This window comes from Centruroides vittatus, unplaced genomic scaffold, assembly GCF_030686945.1.
Source record: "Centruroides vittatus isolate TY-2023 unplaced genomic scaffold, ASM3068694v2 scaffold_1152, whole genome shotgun sequence".
NCBI classification, from domain to species: Eukaryota; Metazoa; Arthropoda; class Arachnida; order Scorpiones; family Buthidae; genus Centruroides; species Centruroides vittatus.
The window spans coordinates 2,627,646-2,648,660 of record NW_027122670.1 but is presented as its reverse complement, the minus strand read 5'-3'; the positions used below and the strand labels follow the sequence as shown (position 1 = coordinate 2,648,660).

The 21,015-nt window shown below is 26.8% G+C and overlaps 2 protein-coding genes across 5 annotated transcripts in view; both read right to left on the bottom strand.

Moving 5' to 3' along the window:
* The window catches only part of LOC136986575 (band 3 anion transport protein-like), a 107,893-nt gene extending 91,894 nt beyond the window's left edge, over positions 1-15,999 (bottom strand). The window contains exons 1-2 of one of the 3 annotated variants that reach the window (XM_067284156.1): positions 15,832-15,999; positions 11,549-11,602 (exon numbers count right to left, since the gene is read on the bottom strand). In XM_067284156.1, coding sequence (XP_067140257.1) covers positions 11,549-11,590 — 42 coding nt within the window. In that variant the 5' untranslated portion in view covers positions 11,591-11,602; positions 15,832-15,999. Of the gene's footprint in view, positions 1-11,548; positions 11,614-15,831 lie in introns of all 3 variants that reach the window. The other 2 variants (XM_067284155.1, XM_067284154.1) reach the window with 2 other exon arrangements.
* A 2,169-nt stretch (positions 16,000-18,168) lies between these two features.
* The window catches only part of LOC136986576 (carboxyl-terminal PDZ ligand of neuronal nitric oxide synthase protein), a 50,593-nt gene continuing 47,746 nt past the window's right edge, over positions 18,169-21,015 (bottom strand). For both annotated transcript variants that reach the window (XM_067284157.1, XM_067284158.1), the window contains one exon: positions 18,169-19,889. In XM_067284157.1, coding sequence (XP_067140258.1) covers positions 19,038-19,889 — 852 coding nt within the window. In that variant the 3' untranslated portion in view covers positions 18,169-19,037. The remainder of the gene's footprint in view (positions 19,890-21,015) is intronic.

The window sequence follows — 21,015 nt, the reverse complement described above, 5'->3', positions numbered from 1 at the left end:
TGTATGCATGGCAGATCGAATATGTTAATGTTGACTGATGAGGGGCTTTATGCCCGAAACGTGCAAATGCCATATATAAAGATGGAAATAAAGCCAAGTGTTTAATTAAAACTCAACTTTGGGTTCATAGTCCAACAATCAACAAAACATGGTTTCAAAGAAGAAATAAAAGAGTACAATTTTACATTATACAAGTGAAAAACAATAGGTTATAAACTGTTTTGCATCTATATCATTATTATTATTAATATATTAGTATTAATTATAAATATTTGCATATTTTAGTTTAATTTAGAATGTAAAATTTTAACAGTAGACCATAACTTTCTTTATGAAAGGGATATAGATTAATATATACAGATAAGCATATAAAAATGAAAATAAGGACTGTCCTTTGAAGTGAAGAAAGTATAGCAACTATCTGTGTTTAATAGAAAGGAAGTTTTATTTATTCAAATTAACAAAATAAACTTTAACTTTTTAAATTTGTTAAAGTTTATTTTTCTTCTGTTGTTAAATATTGTGAAGTTGGAACGTGTCTAAATATTCAAAACTATTTACTGATTATTATATATTTATGTAAACTGTGTTAATAACTATTATTATAATTTTTTTAATAACTGACATAAATAATTAGAACATTTATTACATTAATTGTTGTTGAGTTTTCCTTAGATTAAAAAAAAATCATTTATTTTAAATGAAGCAAATCATTGTTTAATATGTGTTTAAAATATATATATTATGTATAAAGGACAAATGTATATTAAGTTGTTATTATTTATTTGTGTCCTGACACAAGTTCAGAAGAAACATTAAAGTAAAAGTGCCTTTGCAGTGACACTTTTACTCTAATTTAGTATTTCTTCTGAGCTTGTAAACTTTTAATTAATCAAATGTATTTTATATAATTGAATAACTTAAATGATGTTTAAATTAATTGTACTGTATATTAATGGTGTATACTAGTTATAATAATAAATCATTAATTATATAATTTTTTATATCCTTCTAGCATTAGTATAAATTTGTTAATGAAAGTTTTATAGGTATTAAATAAATTTTATTAGAAATTATTATTTTAATATTTATAATTTAATATAGTTCATTATACTATACATTATATATTATTATGTTATAGTTAATTATCGACATTATATATCATTGGCATTGATCAACTTTATATTCGGATATTATTGCAAAGTTTTCGATATTTTGCAAAAAATTCATAAACCAACACACATATGAAAAGGAAAAAAAAGTACAAAGTTTTTACACGTCCATAAATATGATGAAAACAATTTTTCACATTAAAATGCAGTTTTATTATTACTTCTTTTTATTTATTTATTTAGTTTTATTTGTTTTTTGTCTCTAAAAATAAAGTATATTTGAAAAATTACATTTTTAATGCTAAAGTTTATTTTTTCTTTCGAAAACTTCTAAATTCTTTTTCTATTTATTTCTAAACTTTTCAAACTAACAAAATTGTTTTTTTTAAAAAAAAAGAAATGTTTTTCCAGATTAAATCGACTGTAACATCGAATTAAATTTCTTTGCCTTCATGATTTTGAAAATAATTAAAATCCAAGAGGTTTTGCAGAAATCTAAACGTGTGAATTATTTCACACTAATTATTATATTTAAACACTAATTTGCAATTTCAAGAAGTCGAAGTGAAAATTCACTACTTTTAAATTTAATTAAATATGATATATTTATTTATTGGCATCCCAAGAGAATTTAGAAATCCTATCGTTCATTGATAATAGATAATGCAACAAAATAATTTATTATGGCATATTAGATTTGATGTTATCATCCGCATACTTTTCCATGTACTGTACAGTACTTGTATGAATTTTCTCAATATTAGGTTTGAAAGAAATAAATCATACATAAAAAAAAAATAATATTCCAGTTTTGAAACGAGCAAAATTGTCGTCATTTATCTTTGCCATCATTTTTCTTTAACTAAAAACATTCTGAAACGTTTCATTATTTATTAATATATTGCATTTTTAATCATTCTTGCTCCTCTATATCTCTATTTTTTTTTTTTTTTTTTTAATTTACTTATATAATTTTGGATATTATAATGAAAGAGTTTATTTTAACCTTAATTTGAGAATATAATACATTACTTAATAACTTAAGTTTGTTAATATTTTTAACGGCCATACAAAATATAGCCTCGTGGCTTTTTTCCCTTCTTAATTTAACCTTTCCTTATTTATAATTCATAAAATCCCAAAACAGAAAATTCTATGAAAATTATTTCATCATAATTACAATTTATATGCTTTCTGGGAAGCGAACAGAAAAATGAATAATATTCAAAAGTGACAATAATCACGTTTAAAACTTCGTCATTCCACTAAAATATGCATTAACTTAACAGTAAATTCAAAATCAATTAATCAATCAATATTAAAATTTATTAGTCTTAGGAAGACAGTGCTAAAAAAAAAATGACTAGGGACCGTCCATTAATTATATGTATACAGTTTAAGGGAGGAAGACAGTCAAGGCATTGTCTACTTGGACTTCTTTTTTACTGATATAGTGACATAAATTTGTTCTTATAAGCCTACTTACTAGTCATGTGTACAAGATAGTATTTGCATAACTTTTTAAAATCATTTAAATTTCAGGGAATCCGTGAACTATTGTATATGTAATTGAAGGGTATTTGACAAAAGTACACTATTACACACAATGGGAAAGGAGTAGGGTCTAAAGTAGCTCAAAAACTGCACCCGTAATAAAAGGATGGCCCCTTATATCTATATTGTTCAATAATTATGTTTTGTTTATACGAAAGTTATAAATTTAAAAGAAAAAAAATCAATATTTAAAGTCTGTATGTAACAATATTTTAATAAATACGAAGCGAAGATCAATTGACAAGTAACGAAATTAGAATAATTCTAAATGGTATTTTATAATGTAAATAATTCTAAATATAATTTATAATTATCGTAATTAGTTTTAAAAATATGAACTTATAATAAATTTATTCTAAAATCAAAATCTTTAATGCATTACATTAAAAGATTTTTATTTTAGTATAAAAATTGAGACAGATTATTGAAGAAGAAACGTTTCTTTCTCCGCAATTTCTATATAATAAAATTTGATAATAGTATTCAAACAACACAGTAAAAAAAAATCCTATCTTAAAAGATTAAAAATGTGTAGCAAAAAAGACGTTTCCGATAGTATAGGCCTATTATTAAAATTCTTTTGTGTTCAAACTAAACAGCAATAAGTCTACATTTATAAGGGAAAAACTATTTGATAAGCAGTCGTTAATTACAAATGCCAGAACTAATTTTAAATATTTTGCCAGCATCACTTATATTTAACCTCCCATGTCGCCCGTTATCATCATTCATTTTCCATTTCGATATGGTATAATGATATGTTGAAATCTCAAGGATGCAGAGATGACATAATTTTTTTGATGAATAATGATGATGTAATCGTATTCAACATAATTAAATGAATAAGTCAAGAATACGAAGAATCACGTTCTACAAAAAACGCTAAAAATACAATAAATGACTATCAGTGAATATCAATTATTATTAATTAGCACTTAGTGAATGGAAAAAATAAAAAAAAAAAAAAAAAAGCATTTTCCAGTATCTACATCAATTACAATCTAATCTAACAGCTTAAATACAGTAATGACCTTAATGATTTAGTGTTACTTTGTATTGAGAAATAAAAACAATAACAAATTTCTATATATATATATATATATATCCATAGTAAATACTGTATGTAATATATAAATTATGTTTCGAAAGAGAAATAGAGATCATTCAAATTAGAAATGGAGCTAATAAAACCTTAAAATATCTAATTTATTTATTTAAAAAAAAAATTCGTGGAAATTCAGTAACTAAATTTTGACTATTTCAAACAAAATTCAGTATTTAAATTAAATTAAAAAGGTAATTATTTCATATGCAAATATTTTATTCAAAAATATCAATTGTCTTTAACATAAATGATTATTAATGTGATGACATTTTTAGATGATTATTTATTATCCTGCAGTATATAATACATTATCAAATGTAAATTTGACTGTATTAAATACGCCATATATTACAAACTGTAATATATTAAGTAGCAAATGGAGAATTGTGTGAATTAAATGCATTTACTTAACGTAATATATTAAATCGTAAAAACATTTAACTGGTTGCTAAGTTAAAAATATAGAATATTACGTAAAAAATTCAAATTAATTGCATTTAAAATTAAAAAAACTTATTGTAATATCTGTAATGTTAATACGAAATGCATTATGCAATGAGATAATTATAAAACATATCATATTTGTGTTGAAAATATTACATTGTTTTCGAATTTCGAATGCCATCCGACAAAATATTTACCTTCTCTTATATAAATTTTTGAAGAATAAACTATCAATATTATATAATTATTTACTGTACTTAAAAGTTATGGCAATTATTTAAATCAAAAAACAAAAGAGAAAGCTGGTAATTATATAATTATTTATACGATTAGAATGTTTAAATGTGTAATAAATTTATTTTAAAGTAAGAAAATATTTTATGGAAACATCCACTTTTAATTGATGCTTAATGACTTCACATAGAAAAGGTATACAAACTTGTTGTTTAATGAATATACAAAAATATCTAAATTTAATTTCATATTAATGAAATTTAAGACGGAAAAGTATTTTGCAAGTAACAAAATATTTTAATCTTTTACAATTTCATTTTGTATATTGTAATAAAAATAATTTAAATTTTCTTCGCTTTTTTTATTCAATAACAACTTTGTTACTTCTACGTATGAAGTATAATTCAATATTCCTGTCTAAAATATTATTTCTATTGTGTTACAAATAGAATAAACCGTTACATTATAAAATTCTTCACATACTGTAAATTGGTTTTTATTGAATAAATATGTAATAATTCAATACATTTATATACATTAAAAACTTTTTAAAAATATAAAATTTACCTTTATTCTAATTTAAAATTTTTTATCTTAAAAATTACAGTATTTTTTTAAGTTTTTAAATTTAAATTATATAATAAAATATTTTAATTATGTTATTTTTATACAGAAAAAATGCTGACACGGGTTAAGATAATAGCATTTTCTTTTTTTAAATATAACTTTAAAAATAATGAATAAGATCGTTTACTATTACACGACATTCCATCACAATTTTTATTAGCTAAAGGCTAATAAAATTTAACTGTGTTAATATAGAATATAAATCAAAAACTTCAATGGCTTATTATTGCTTAGATAACTTGAGTCATTTTGTACTAACAAGTAATTATTTTTTTCTTGTAGAGAATAAAGAAATACAGTAGATCAAATTGGGATATGGCAACGATCTGCCAATGAGAAATGCCTCCCGAGAAGACTTTCTATGGGAAACTGGCCCCCGAAATAGTTGTTAGACACGCGAACAACACCCGAAAAACTCCACGTGGTCAATCCGTTGGTCAAAGATGACGACGTGAACCCACCACCAGTATTCGATGGTGGTGGATTCACGCTCAGCCACTGTCCGGCGATTACTGTGAATTACTAAATGTCCAAATCATATTTGTAATCTCGAAATAATTAAAATTAACGTATTTTTATAATTTATTGTGTTAATGATACTTTAACAGTCTTCTTATAAACATTTTCGGTATCGATATCGAATAAACGCGAGTTCTAATTTGTGTTCAAATTAGAATCTACGTGTCAAAAATAAATCCATTAACAAAATCTCCTTACTACTTTAATTTAGCGGAAAATAAACTATTTCACTGCAATTCTAAATTACTGTCGGAAGAGAACTCGGTACTTTGTTTTGCAAGTTGCATGGAAATTACATTCCCTTGTGCGTATGACAGATAATTGTCATATGCATGCCGAATGTAAAAGTACAAAAGTTATGTCGAGAAAAATAAATAATTTTATTGTTCACTTAACTATTAAAAATTATAATTATTATTATGCATTTTACTATTTTTATTTTTTTATTTTTACAGTGTTGGCGCTTATCTTTGAATATGCGCTACTTTTATGGCCTCGGTCGTAAAAATTACAAAAGGACATGAAAAGAATATTAAAGCCACACACGGTATACTGTTTATAATATATGTGTGTCTTCTTTTTTTTAAATAAATTACAATTTTCTTTCGAAATAATAAACAAAAGCTGCAAATAATGTAACGAGTAGAAATGACAAAGTATTATTATAATTAATGGAGAGCGTTCGTAAAATGTTTGCTGATGCAGCATTGTTAATTTTAATGATATAAGAAAATTTAAATATAAATTATGTTTTTTTCAGTAACAATCAAAAATATCTATTTTTAGATATTTAAACACGATTTCGTACGCAACGCCAGGTAACTTTACAAACAGAAAAATCAGTGGTCTGTAACAGAACTGTTTACGTATTTGTTTCACTATTTTGAAAGAAAAGTTTGACAGAATATTAATACCAAAAGGTTCCTATTCAAAATAAAATTCTATAGTGGTACTTTATGCAACGAATTATTGAGATGAGTAGTTTGAGAAATTATATATTCGTGGTGATCTAGAAGTCCTTCGACATAGCAACCATTTGAAAATAAACGCATATTAATAAAAAATATGCATACGTAAGCGAAAACATTCTGAATTAATGGGAAAAAAATCCTAGTTCAAAACCATTTCATTAAAAAAAAAAACTTACATTCTTGCCAAAAATAGCTGCTATGTTGAAGGAATTCTGGATCACCAAGTACATTATATACAGTATTATTAAATTAATATATTTATCCCTTCTAAAATATTGGAAACTGAACAGAAAAAAAGGATGTCATTTTGTAAGGATTTTTCATTACACTGGGAGAGATTCCGACTAAATCGTGATAAATGATAGAACACATATAGTATTAGAATATTAACATTTTTGACCTGGTGGATATCGAGTATATATAATTATATAGCGTATATAGCCTATGTTTTAAATGATTTTCTTTATGTCTATGGAGAATTTTTCGTTTTCACAAATTTATTTGAGCCCTTTCCAATCTAGACAGACTCGTAATCAGAATTTTCCTTCGGAGGGGCTCATTCCTCGAATTTAATGGCTGACACCTTAACCGCCTCGGCCTTCCAGCTGTCGTTTTGCTACTGGAAATAGGCTTCTACCGAAATTCAGAGGAGACTTTAGCCCCAAGAGCCCCCTCCTTGCCCGTGTGCCTGAACCTAGATAATAAAATAAAAATTAATTAATGAAATAAAGACAATTAGTAGATGCTTTTGAGATAGGCGAGGATAGCGTGCTACTAGCGCGAGGATACGCGCCAGTAGCACGATATCCTATGGGCAAAAAGGCAATTGCCTGGAAACCCCACTGACAGGGGCCCCAAACAAGTATTTTATAAGAAAAGATTTCCCCTAAAAAATTCCGTCAAAAAAGAAAAAAATGTCTGAAGTCAACACCGTACTTGGGGTTCTCTAGTTCAATTTGCCTGGGCTCCATTGCTACATGCGCGCCAACGAGAGGATAAGATGAATTCAATTTTGAAAATAAGAGATTTTTAGGTTATAGAGAGGAAATTTTTTTTAAACTCTTTCTGCCCTGTGGGCACTAAGAGGGTCTCTTTAGTAAGTCCATTATGAGTTCGACCAAGTCCACAATAGGGCGGCCGAGTGGTGAGGGATGGGGTCCGACATATCCGAAAAGACCAGCCCTGAAAAATTCCTGGGGATTATTCGACCTGTCCGGATTCGATCCTGGGTCCCCCAGAGCGATAGACTGCCATCTTAACCGCTCGGCCATCCGGCCGTCAAGGGAGGAAATTAATGAACAATTGATTTTCATTAGAAATATATTTTATTGAGAAGATTTAATGAATTACAAAAGGTTATTCAAAGAAAATCTTTAATGATCATTAATACCAACATTAAAAATCTCTATATTCTCGTTATAGGCCAACATTTCTGTGTAGGCTATATAATGTCTACTTAGACCTTCACTTTCAAGTGAAAATAGATATTTTGTTTTGACTTTTGACTAAGATCTCTATTTGCTAATCAGAAACTACACCAGTATAATAAGTCCTATTAATAAACAAGGTCCAAATAGACAGTATACACACAGAAATGTAAAACAGAGAGGACACGGAGGTAAAAATAACTCTATATTCTCGTATTACATATAGAGATTTACTTCTTTTATCATCAAATTTAATGAATTATTTTCCACTCAAAATCATTCCAAAACCATTTAGAATATCTAAAACTTTTCAAATTCCAAATTTTTTACTTTCCTCTTACATGCGCACGTTCTCACTAGCTCAAAAACATCTACTAATTGTCTTTATTTCATTAACAAATACTCATTATATTATCGAAGTTGGAAAGAGTTCAAATAAATTTCTGGAAATAAAAAATTCTCCATAGACATAATAATTGATTTTCTTTTAATATTATGTTTTTTTACTCGATTTCCACTCGAAAATTCTATTATTCTAATACTATATGCACCTGAAAACGTTCTTTCATTTATCACGATTTAATCGAAATCGAACTCACAATGTTATGAAAAAATCCGTAAGAAATGACGTCCTTTATGCATTAAAATCTAATGAAAAATCCAAGTTGGATTGCATTTGGTAAAACAAAATTAGAATTAAGTTTGACGTATCCATTTAAATAAATGTAGGCTACTAGTTGTTATTTACTTACAACTTTTTAATTAAATACATTTAAAAAAAATAAATAAATAAAAAGGAAAAGTTGCCTCTCCAACTGAAATTATTTTAAACAACGGCCCGTACACTAAACTTTATCGTATATTAATCAATTCAATCAGCAATAATTTAGTTATATATAGACATAAATATCATAAATAATGTATTCGTTTGTGTATAATTCTATGTACAAGTAATCTGACGAATTTTTCTCAGAATATTTACAAATTTTCCGAATTTTGTCATTAATTAATCAAAGTGAATGCAAAATCGAAATTCGGGGAAATTTTTGTTTATCCGGAAAATGTTATTGAAGGTTGTGCAGCTGTTAATTTAAAATATTTAAAAGAAAAATGTCATATTCACGTGTAATTGACAAAATAACTAACACGTCATCAATGAAAACTTTTGTGTAACTTTTCACGTTTTATAGTACTGTAATATATATTTACTTCTGCGACAAAATATTGTGACATACATCTTAAAGTCCGTGAAAACGTTCGTTTTCTCACGTTCTTTACTAATAATATAAATAAAATAGATACTTCAAACAGTCCTACTTACATAATCAAGTATCTTACCTTTTGTTTAACATTAAAACATGACACACGCTTAACTTAAAAACAGCTTTTCTACTATTAAAACTAAAAATTTCAAGTCGAAATGAATCGTTCTACTTACTTCAGACATTTGCCTTTTGTTCTGGTAAACGTTGCTTGCATAAAATTACAAAACTATTAAATCACACAAGTTGAACACAAAAATCAGCATAGCATAAATTGTTGTTGTTCATACAAAAGTTAACCTCAAAATTATCATTGCATTCTATTCTATTTTTATTATTTTTGAAACACAAATGATGATATAACTTTCAGCACATTTAATAATATATTATTATCATTATTATTATTATTTCAAATAACACTATCACAGTCTGTAATCTACATAGTTAAAATACTAGAGAAACATTGAAAATTATAGGACAGTTATTTGAGGAAGTAGAGTTTTTAGTAACTGTTGGTAAAGATATAATTTCATTTATAAAAAAAAAACTGGTTTTATTATGCTTATATAAAAATAGTTTATATTTATATGATTATATGCATATTTTAAAAATAAAATAATAAAATCTATATTAAAAATTAAATATTTTATTATACTACAAACTCAATACTGTACTCACTGTATTAAAATAAATTTACAATTTTATGTAATCATATAAAATATTTATTAAATATTCTTAAATACAGCATTACTTGTTATGCAAATTTAAATGTGACATAAGCCTTATTTTAAAAATTATTTAATTTTAAAGTTACATTTACTTACAATCTCTTTAGTCTTATAATTTCTATTTTCTGTATGAATTGCTTGTAATTTCTCTAAAATTTTTATGCTTAGTTTTAAGCTGCTCTTACTTGTTCTGTTTCTTGTTCATTGAATGATAAAAATGCAACAGTTTTTTTTCCAGAGTTATTTAAAGATATTAATTTTCTTCTAGATTAAAAGCATTGTAAGAGAGCCGCATTTATTATAAATTACAATACTTTTCAACCTTCTATTTTTTTAAATAATAAGTTAAACAATACTGTAAAATTATCATCAATTTAAATCTGATACTAAATAGGTAAAAGTTTTCATTTGAATGACTTCAATTTTTTATTTTACTTCAACCATTGAATTATTTTTAAAACATCTTGTCAAAATTGAATTAGTAAACATGCCATATGTCTGACAGAAATTTTGACACGACTTAATTTTTTTTTTTATGAAATAAACATGGAAAAAATTAGAATTACATTAAGTGTGTGCTTTACGACCTAGTTTCAATTTGTATATAAACGATTACCTATGATCTTTCCACTTTAAACACGTTTAACAAATATCAATGTATACGGCAATAAACCGAACAATAAATTACCAAATTATAAATGCTTCTAAAATTAATATTTGATTTGTAAATTTTATTATTTTTAATAATAAAAAAATATGCTATTTTGTTATTATTTCGAAATTGATAAGTGAAAATATTTATATTTTATAGTTTCCAAATTATCTTTAAACAACAACAAAAATTGAAAAATGATATCGAGTAATCAAAATTGCTTTCAGTTTCTTAGAATTCATTCTTACCAATTGCTATAACAATGTATTTTTTGTAATTTTCATTCATAAATAGTTTTAACTTATTATTATTCCATTCTTATATGACCTGTTTTGGTTTGTTTGAAAACTTCATAATATTAACTATGAATCAGCATTTGAATAAAATAAAGATTTATTTTATTAAAATGGAAAGTTCTAACATTCTAAATTGAAAAATATTTGATTTTTTTCTAATGTATATTAAGAAAACTTCTCAAATGTAAACACATTTGTATGCTTTTCCTAGAATAAAAACTTTTTTAGAAAACCGAAAACACTTTCGGGCTATTTGGCCATCTCGAGAAAATACGAAGAGAAAGATAAGCGTAAATAAGATTACTCGAGTTTTCTAAGAGTTTTGCTCTAAGAAAGGCAGTTTCAATTGGTTTTAATATACAGATCAATAACATAAATATTTAAATTTATTTATTAGATTTAGAATTTGCCCATAATAAATTATACTTCTTTATTGTAATATATATTCAGCTGTGTTTCAGAGCATAGATGCAGTACCAGCTGTAGTCTTATGCAAGAAGTTTTGCTGTATCTCGGGCTTGCTAATCAATGTATAAATTCCACGCCACACAGTTTGATGGTACCTAGAGCTGGCACTGCATAGATGATTTGATATTTGATAATAATCAAATACTTACAGCAGAGAGATTTTCTGGAGCACTGTTCAGATTTCTTTCCATGTTTTCTATAAGCTAAATTTAACCTTTAAAAAATAAAGCATTAAATTAATATCAGTAACAGATGATTAAATAAATATGAATTTATTATAAAACAATTAAGATAACGAAGATATGTTTTAAGGTTAATATCTGTGAAATGCATTGCTTAGAAAATATTAACTCTGGCTTATTACAGATAAACACAAATTAAAATTTTATGGAAGATAAAATATGAATAACTATTCCGAAGGACATTTACTCCATTGCAAAACTCTATTCACCGATTAAAAAAGTAAAACTTGCCTAAATTTATTACATAAAATTGCAAATAAATTTTTTAAGGTAGAAAATATTTTTAGTATTTACTAATTTAAAAATAAACATATTTTTCTCACTAAATTATATTTTTGTTTTGCACAGACAGTCATTGAACTAGAACAGGAAAGAAGAAAAACTATAAAGGCAAGTTTAGGAATTTTGATTGTTTTATCAGGTTCGTTTATTATTAGAATTTTTATAATAAACAATAATAAGTAATTATAGAGTATAGCGTGCCGATAATATATCATTTGATACTTTTGAAGAATGATATCAAGTGAGTTACATCAACACTGCGCTTCCAGCTTGACATCTGCAATGTAACACGTATTTACAGCAAAATAAAAGCTCTAAATCTGAGGATTAAAATCAGAATTTGGAGTTAAATAAAGAAGCAGAATTTGGATATCTTATTTTTTCCTGTTTACGTTTTGTATCGGAAAATATTTTATCCAGGAAACACGGTTGATAGATTTCTCTCACACGCGATATTATCTATAGAAAAAAAAAATGGTTATAAGAAGTAATAAATCGCTACCACGTTAAGAAAACAGATTTAACGATAAGACCAAGAACATTTTTATAGCAAATACGTCTTTTATTCATCACTCGTTAAATATTTTAAACGAGTTTTAGCGCATTTATTCGTTTTATCACACTTCATACTTTCAAAACATTCGATGAATTTCACCAGGAAATGCGAATGATTAAAGAGTAAACACAGTATTTGCAAGCAGTCATAAATAACAAGAGTTAAACTGGATTTCCACTTATAATACCAATTTTTAAACAAATTACCTAATTTTTAAGTAGGAGCGCTAACGTATGTTGAGAGTAATTTTATTTAAAATTCAAACAACACTCTCGGTACCTAAATAATGGGAAATAAAATGTATACAGTACGCTATTACTTTCCTACTATTTAGTAATTATTCTGTTTTTAACCTTGAAAAGAAGAGAAAAACCTGTTTTGAGGAAAGTAAATTTTCCATACCACTTGAAACTTGATTTATATCGGTATATCGCGTTAAATTTTTTGTTAGACCGAAATAAAATTATGCTTCACGCAGTTAAAAAAAAAACAAAAAACTATATTTCACAATAACGAGAACAATGTGAGCAATACTAACTTGATACGCTTTAAACCGTTGGAGTCAAAGGCCAAGGTTACTTAAATGACAATACTTTCTTACTAATGCTTTGAATAATGTGTAACTTAAACGAATATTTGATTTTATTTATTTAAATTCTTCATCAATTACTGTTAGAAAAATATTTTCATTGACTATTTTATAAACAGAAGGAGGAAAATAGTACATGTGTTATTTTGCAGTTTGATTAACCCGATAACGATATGGTCTAGTAACTCAAGTGTCTGCTTCTATATATTAGTTTCTTCCGTACGAACAATGCCTTTCGATTATATTATTATGGTAATTTTAATTCAAAAAATTCAAATTACAGAAAATTATACTTCTTATTGATGTAAATGCACACGTAAATAAGTACAGCAACTGCATATTTTTTAAAATAATTTTTTTTTCTTTGTCATCTTCACTGTGCATTAAATATTTTTGAAAGTAGTATAAAGGTAATCCAATTTTAAATATACATGTAGTGGTAAATTATATTTATGCATTAAATATAGAGGCGAACACTGTGCAATGAACATATGTTCACGTAGATCGAACGACATTACTGCGATTTTTACACGGTTTTCTGTTGAAAGGATGCCAAAAAAGAACAGAAAAATATGAAAAATTATCATAAAAAATGCGCTACTCATACAACATTTTATACATGAGATAACAATTCACGCGGGTTGACAAAATGCGTGTTTACACCTTCATTCGCTAACTAACAATGCTAACTACTAATGTTTCCATATAAAAACACACGCTACCATGATATACGAGACAAAATCTTTCGGTACCAGTCTCACCGCATCACTTTAATTATTTTGACCTTGAATTTTTGCTAAAAGAACTAAGATTTTAAACTCAATTAGATAGGGAAAAAAGTGTTTTATTTATTTAAAAAGGGGAGCAATTGCATTGCGATTACATAATTTATTTCCTCATAAAATACATTCGAGCGTTACCGAATGTGCATGTAATTAAGATGTAGATGTATGACAGAAAACCACAAAATCCATATATATATATATATGGGTGTATTAAGATTACAATTCTGAGTCATAAAAGGGTAATAACCGGAATTTATAAACAATCATCTTTTTTTTCGTAGCATAATTTAATAAGATATAAAATATTCCGAAATATGATTTAATTATAATTAACTATTTAAAAATATTTAGAAATTTCCTGAATATTTATGTAACTAGATTTTTTAAACAGATTTCAATTTATTGAAAAACGTTGACTTGCGTAAACGATCTTCTTTTGATCTTTATAAATACAATAATCTATTTTGAATTACGTGAAATAATTTGCCTTTAATGTTTTAATAATATCATTTAACTTCTTCTATAAAATACTGATTAATGGTAAAAACTTATCAGGTCGATGGTTTAATAAATCTTTTAACCTTACAAAAAATACTGTAAAATCAAAACTAAGCGTTATAAAAGTGATAACACAGACGTGTAATTTAATGTACAGTGTACAGGATAATATAGAACATATAAAATAGACAAACTTTGCCAAGAATTTATGTCTAGTCACGCTCGCGAGTACATCCATGTAAGATACCACGTACAATTATCATGTGTTTGATTTAAAATATAACCTTCTGCCACAAAATCATCCAAGGCTTATGAAGTTACTATAATAAACTAGTTTAAATATTTAAAAAAAAATGAAATGCATAATCCTGTAAATGTCACTTCACTGGAGATACCAGAGGACAAGTCAGAAAAACCAGGCATGAAAAAAAAATCAATAGTGATAATTTTAATATCGACCACATACTATCGATCATCCTCAGGATAATGGCCAAGATCATAGATCAAGATTTCAGTTATCTTCAATCGATCGACTGTAAAATAAATGGTAAAACGCCGGATTATATTTAAAAAAATCTCTGTCTAATTTAACAATTAAAGTGTTTAAAGAGGTGAGACTGGTTAGTCACTCAAATTAAATATTACTCATTAAAACAATGTAAACGTCTGATAACGCATCTTATCTGTCAACATAGAATTCATTTTAAAAAATACAAAATCTATTAGGGGAAAAAAATCACATATTCTTAGAACGACATTCGTTTCCTATTTTGATAACGTTTTCCTTTTTTTTTACAGCGAATTTCTTAGAAAATGAACATTTAACATTCATTATAAAAACATTTAACACGCAACATTGATTATCTAAAGCCGAGTCTAATTATAAACGAATAGCCACACACGTTTGTTATAAAAAAAAAAAAAACATATACATATACAATATACATAGTCTATATATACTACCCTTGCTATTTTGGTAAAGTGAGAAATCTTACACACACACCAATATGAAAATATTTTACTTATAAATTCTAGTTTTTCCTGTTTCCTGGTATCAAACTATTAAACGATCTTATCGCTATTTATGCGCCCGAAGAAAAATAACAACTTTAATATAATGCAGCATTCTGTATGATAAATAACCCAAAAAAACCTCAGCACGTGTAGCCTAGTTAACATTGGGTCACCGGGAGCTTTTTAGGTGTAAAATTTTCATTTCCTGAAAGAATTTTAAGGATAAACCTCGGAGATGAGTCATCGGCATGAGAAATTAATAAGAAAAAACTGAGGAGCCACTCTATAAATAGACAATAGATAGCTGACAACGAAAACAATTAAATTATTAGTATTAAGCTTAGGGTGAGTTAAGACACTGATTTTTTCTTTCTTTTTTTTTTTTTGTTTGCTACACTAGTCAGGTGCGTCAAGCTGTTAGACCAACGCACACGTGCTTTTTAAATCTAAATAAGTATAGTTATACACATACTTACTGGACAGGAGGAGAGAATACTTAGAACATCGCGACGACACACGTTGTAAACAGAATCAACAAAGGCACATGGTCTGTCTCGACAGAACACTTCACTACCTACCGGGCGTATTCTTCCACCAGTGTGTTCGGCACCATCGGTTCACAGACGCCCTCTGTTAGGAAATTCCATAATCTTTCTAATACTTGGATGTGACCTTTCTCAAAATTCTAAATTGTTATTATAAAATGGTGCCATTATTTAAACTTGACGTTTGTCCAACAGTTAATGCGATCATTTACATAATGGTGTACGATTTTATTGTTTAATAAATAAATTGGATAATTTCCCGTTCTTAACGCCGTTGGGCATTATATTATTTGCTTATATTGCGTTAGAAATTGTATCAAAAAAAATTAACGAATCTGTCATTTTCTAAAATTAATTATTGTCATTTATATAATTCAATTATTACGTGCGATAAGGACGCTTGGTTAATTATTTTTCCTATCTACGTTTTTCTCTTAAGCTATTTAAAATTACATTTTTATTATTATATCCTTTATAATAATCATCGTAATGTATTTTCCTGTTTAGTACGAATGATAATGTAGAAATATGATGGAGTATCATCTTCCATCTTCAACTGCTTTGTTGATAGCTTGTTTTCTTGATATATAATATACTTCGGACTTCAGATTACAGGAGCAATTAGCATTGTTTTATACCGCATTAAATACGACAAATAACTGAATTTTATTTTTAAAATTACGATATACTTGGTGTTAATTTTTCTTTATTTAAAAATTGTTTCAAACGCTTTTATGCGTTTAGCAAATGTTTTATTCATTATAACAATATAAAATTTCTTCTTATCGTAACACGAAAATTTATAAATTTTATATGTATCACCATGGCTTCATCATTAAGGGCCGTCCATTAATTACGTGTACAGTTTAAGGGGGAGGGAGGGTTGCGAAAAGTACATAATTGTACGCGATAGTGAGGGCGATCGGAACATTAATACCACTAAAAAAGTGTGTGCAGACAATGGCGTACGAGTCACGTAAATAAACTATCAAAATATTTGCAGAACACTTTTTAAGTCGCTTCTTTAATACGACGGGTCCACGAACTATTGTACACGTAATTAAAGATGGGTTTGCTAAAAGTACATACATCAATGTACACAACAGGGAGGTAAGGAGTCAAAAACTTTAATGGACGGCTCCCTGAATGAGCTGACATTTTTGCATTATTTGTCAATTTTAATACAAATTTCAAATTGTAATCCGCAAATTCATCCATTTATATTTGTTAAGTCATTAATAAAATATTAATGAATCAAAAATTTTACGCGATATGAAAATAAATAATTTATAAAATTACACTGTCATCACCTATTGTTATTTATAAAAATTCATTCACGTGTATCTCTAACTTGATTTGCGATTCTACTTTATTTGATATGGTTGTAAAATATTAAAACTAGATGTATCCACGGTCAGATATCAGTATTTATTTATGGAATAAATTTATCAAAAATTATCTATATATAAATATTTTAATAAGATAAATACATTTAAAGATATAAAAAATTTTTCTGAATTATTTCCTCTTTTAAACTTCAGATATATTTTTTAAATCTAATAATTAATTTTTAATGTACATGGACTATTAAATGCACTATTAAAAATTTAGAAATTGTCATTTGATTTTAAATCATTAAACTTTGAACCACTTAATTCTTTAAAACTAATTGTAAATTTTATATAAACAATAAAAAAGCTGGCTGTAAAACATTATTAAAAGTGTATATATATATATATATATTGCTTGTTTAACTTTCTTCATTAAATTAATAATTTAAACTACAGAATATATTTACTATATTTTATAATCATATACTATTTACATATATACAATTTAATGTTTTTATAAAATTAAAAACTAAAAATACTGAGTAAAAGGAATTTTAATTTTTGGATTTAGAGGTCATCTCTATCCATTTCTATGCTAAAAATATGATGTGCTAAAAAAGCCATGCTGGTGTCATGCAATATGCTTTTATAATTATGAAAAATGAGTTAATGAAGTAGCGTATTTTATGTATACACAACGGCATAATCAAGGCTAATATTATTCACAAAAATCATTCGGAATTATTAATATAATGGGAATGTTGCTTAGTAGAGTGGCTTTAGTACAAATGGATAAGCAGACCCGTGACGGCCCGTTTTGTTTAAAATGGATTACGTCACCGGTTCACTTACCCGGTTATATATTAAAGCCATTTTACCAGACAACGTACTCGACGTTTCAAATAAAAAACACAATTCTAATATTCATTAATCATTTTATAAATTTTTATTTTAAAATAACTAGATAACTTCCAATGTAAGTTTATTTTAACATAGGTTACCTTTAATGGTTAGTAATCACAATATTAGTTACCGTAATTTGTAATATATAAAAATTTTTGTAACCAAAAATAAATTCACACATTTTAAAATATTAATTCGTGTGTTTTCCCCTCTTTTGTATACAATTCATAAATTTTTTCCCATTGTAAAACAATATAATAGGGACAAAAACAAAAACACAAAAGCAAAATAAAAACAAATTATTGCAGTTAATGTTAACAAAGAAAAAAACCAACAATTACTTGTAATCAACTAAAACAAAATTTAGCACATCTTTGTTATTTGATTAAAATCATAAATGCCAAAAATGTGAGATTCAATTGATTTAATTTTGTATAAAATGAGTATTGCTAACATAACAAAATAATATAGAAGGCTAAGTAGTTCTATAAAATGAGAAATATATATGCAAGACATCACAAAAAAATAGCACTCATGATTGCTTTTTTGCATTTCAATTGTCTTGAGACTTGATATTTTACCATCATCTGCTTTTTGGCAAACTATTTACATATTAGGCAGTGGTTTAATACATATTAACAGCCCTATGAAGTTATACTATACAAAATGAAATCGGCATTGCTACCAATTAAACCGCAGCAATGACGATTATTTTTATCGGATATTATGGGTAAAACAAAAAAAAAAACGAAAAGATTAAAATTATAAAATGAGGTTTTACAATTTGACACTTGATTTCACAAAAGATGTACAAAATTTGATATGTTCAAAAAATTTTTTGGATTTTTTTTTTAAATTCCCTGATGTGTCAATTGTTAACGAATGTTCAATCCTCAACTTTTAAAAATCTGTATCCTCTCGTCGTGTTGTGATTCATTTATTTGAAAATAATCCATTTCTTTATCTTGTATGGTTAGTCTCCCGATGTCTCTGGCTGTCTGAGTTAAAAAACTGTCCCTTTCCGAATACTGATAAGATTGAGTGTTCTGTGGAAATAAATTAGCTTGTGCTCCAGAGGTAGAATGCTTGTTAATGGACACTTGAGATGACGGCCAAGAGACAACATCCGGTCGTTGACTGTAAGCTTCCTGACTGTTTATATTTCTACTGCAGTCATCCATTCCTCCCGCTTTTGTAGTAGTTCTCTTAGACATTAATCCTTGATCTAAAAGTTTACTATTCTTAGTTTTTTGTGGAGGTGGATTTAACTGACTTATTGTAGTAGTAGTTGAATTAGTAGAACATGGCACATACATTGAAGTATTTAAATTATTAATTTGAAGAGTCAATAAATTGCTTGTAGAATCATCAAGTTGTGATAAAATTGGTGATCTTGTCCTGATTTGAGGACTTTCTACTTTCTGAACTTTGAAAATTTCGTCAGTAGTTTTAACAAAATTTGTTCGAGTTGGACTACTGGAAAAGGGCAATCCAGATAAAAATAAATTTGCCTTTTCCTCCGAGAAACTTCTTAACTGTGGACTGTTTGACGGACTCGAAACATTCAGATTTTGAGAAGTACTGCTCTGAATAGATGAGGATGGTACAATATTTTTTGGCATCCATGATTCATAGCCCTGAGTAGGATGGAGCAAATTTTCATGCAATGGTGATCTTGTAGTTGTTGGAACCAATTCTGGAAGATTAGTTGAAGTTGGTAGTTGAGATATTCCACTATGTGCTACCTATATTAATTATAACAAAAAACAAAACATTAATTTTATTATATTATTGATATTAAAAATGATCTAAATTTTTGGTTTATAATGAAATATTACATATATACAGTAAAACCTCCCTTCGTTATCTCTATTTTGTGCTAACCTCTTATCTTTGACCAGAGGAAGAATTCCCTAAACTTTTCCATTGATTTAAATATCCACCAAACACCAAAACTCCAGTTTTGAAAACAAATTTAATGCAAAATGAATGTTTTTGATTGCCTTAAGCAACCATTGTCAGATTACAGAAAATGTTTTTTTTCCACTAAATTTACATTTTCAAAGCTGGAGTTTGGTCTTTAGTGAATGTCTTATAATCCAGTTTCTAGGCTGTTTTATTCACAGACCAAACTCTATTTCGTGATCACTTTTGACTTGTGCCATCTTCAATTTGTGACTGTATATTTTTGGTCTCTTCCATACACATCAGCCTCTGATATGTGGCCACAGGCATTCAGTTACTTCGAATGAAATTTCTTTGCCATTTGGAATTGCTTTCTTTGTTCAGTTTCCAATCTTCTGAAGCCCTAGGCACAAAAGATTAAAAGCCCATCTACATAATTTTATTATATCATAAACTAATAGTGTCTAATTGTAACTATAGAATTATTCATAAATTATTATTACAATTACAATGGTAAAATTGCTTTATTTTTTCCCTCAATATAAGGACCCCTAGGCATATAACTCACATGCCTAGTAAACAATCCAGCACTATTTCCAAAAATGTTATTACAATCATTAATCACCATGAAATGTAACTTCTCTACAATAATAAGAGGATTATCAAGGCTGGCAACATTTTTGGCAACTTGTGTTCATTAACAGAACTGTAAGTAACCATAAATTCCAACACAAATTCTTTATATAACTAACCTTATATAACTAATTTGACCTTATTCAAATACCTTCATCAGGCTATTAATAACACTCAAAGTTTTTGATAAAACAGTAACTTTATCATTAACAAACTACTAGTGCAAATTTAGCTTTTAGTTTATTTGCTTAAAATATTGTAAATTTTGAATAAACACCCTTCTTGTCTTTTTAAGTTGTTGCAAATTCTATAATACTGTATGTTAAAATAAAG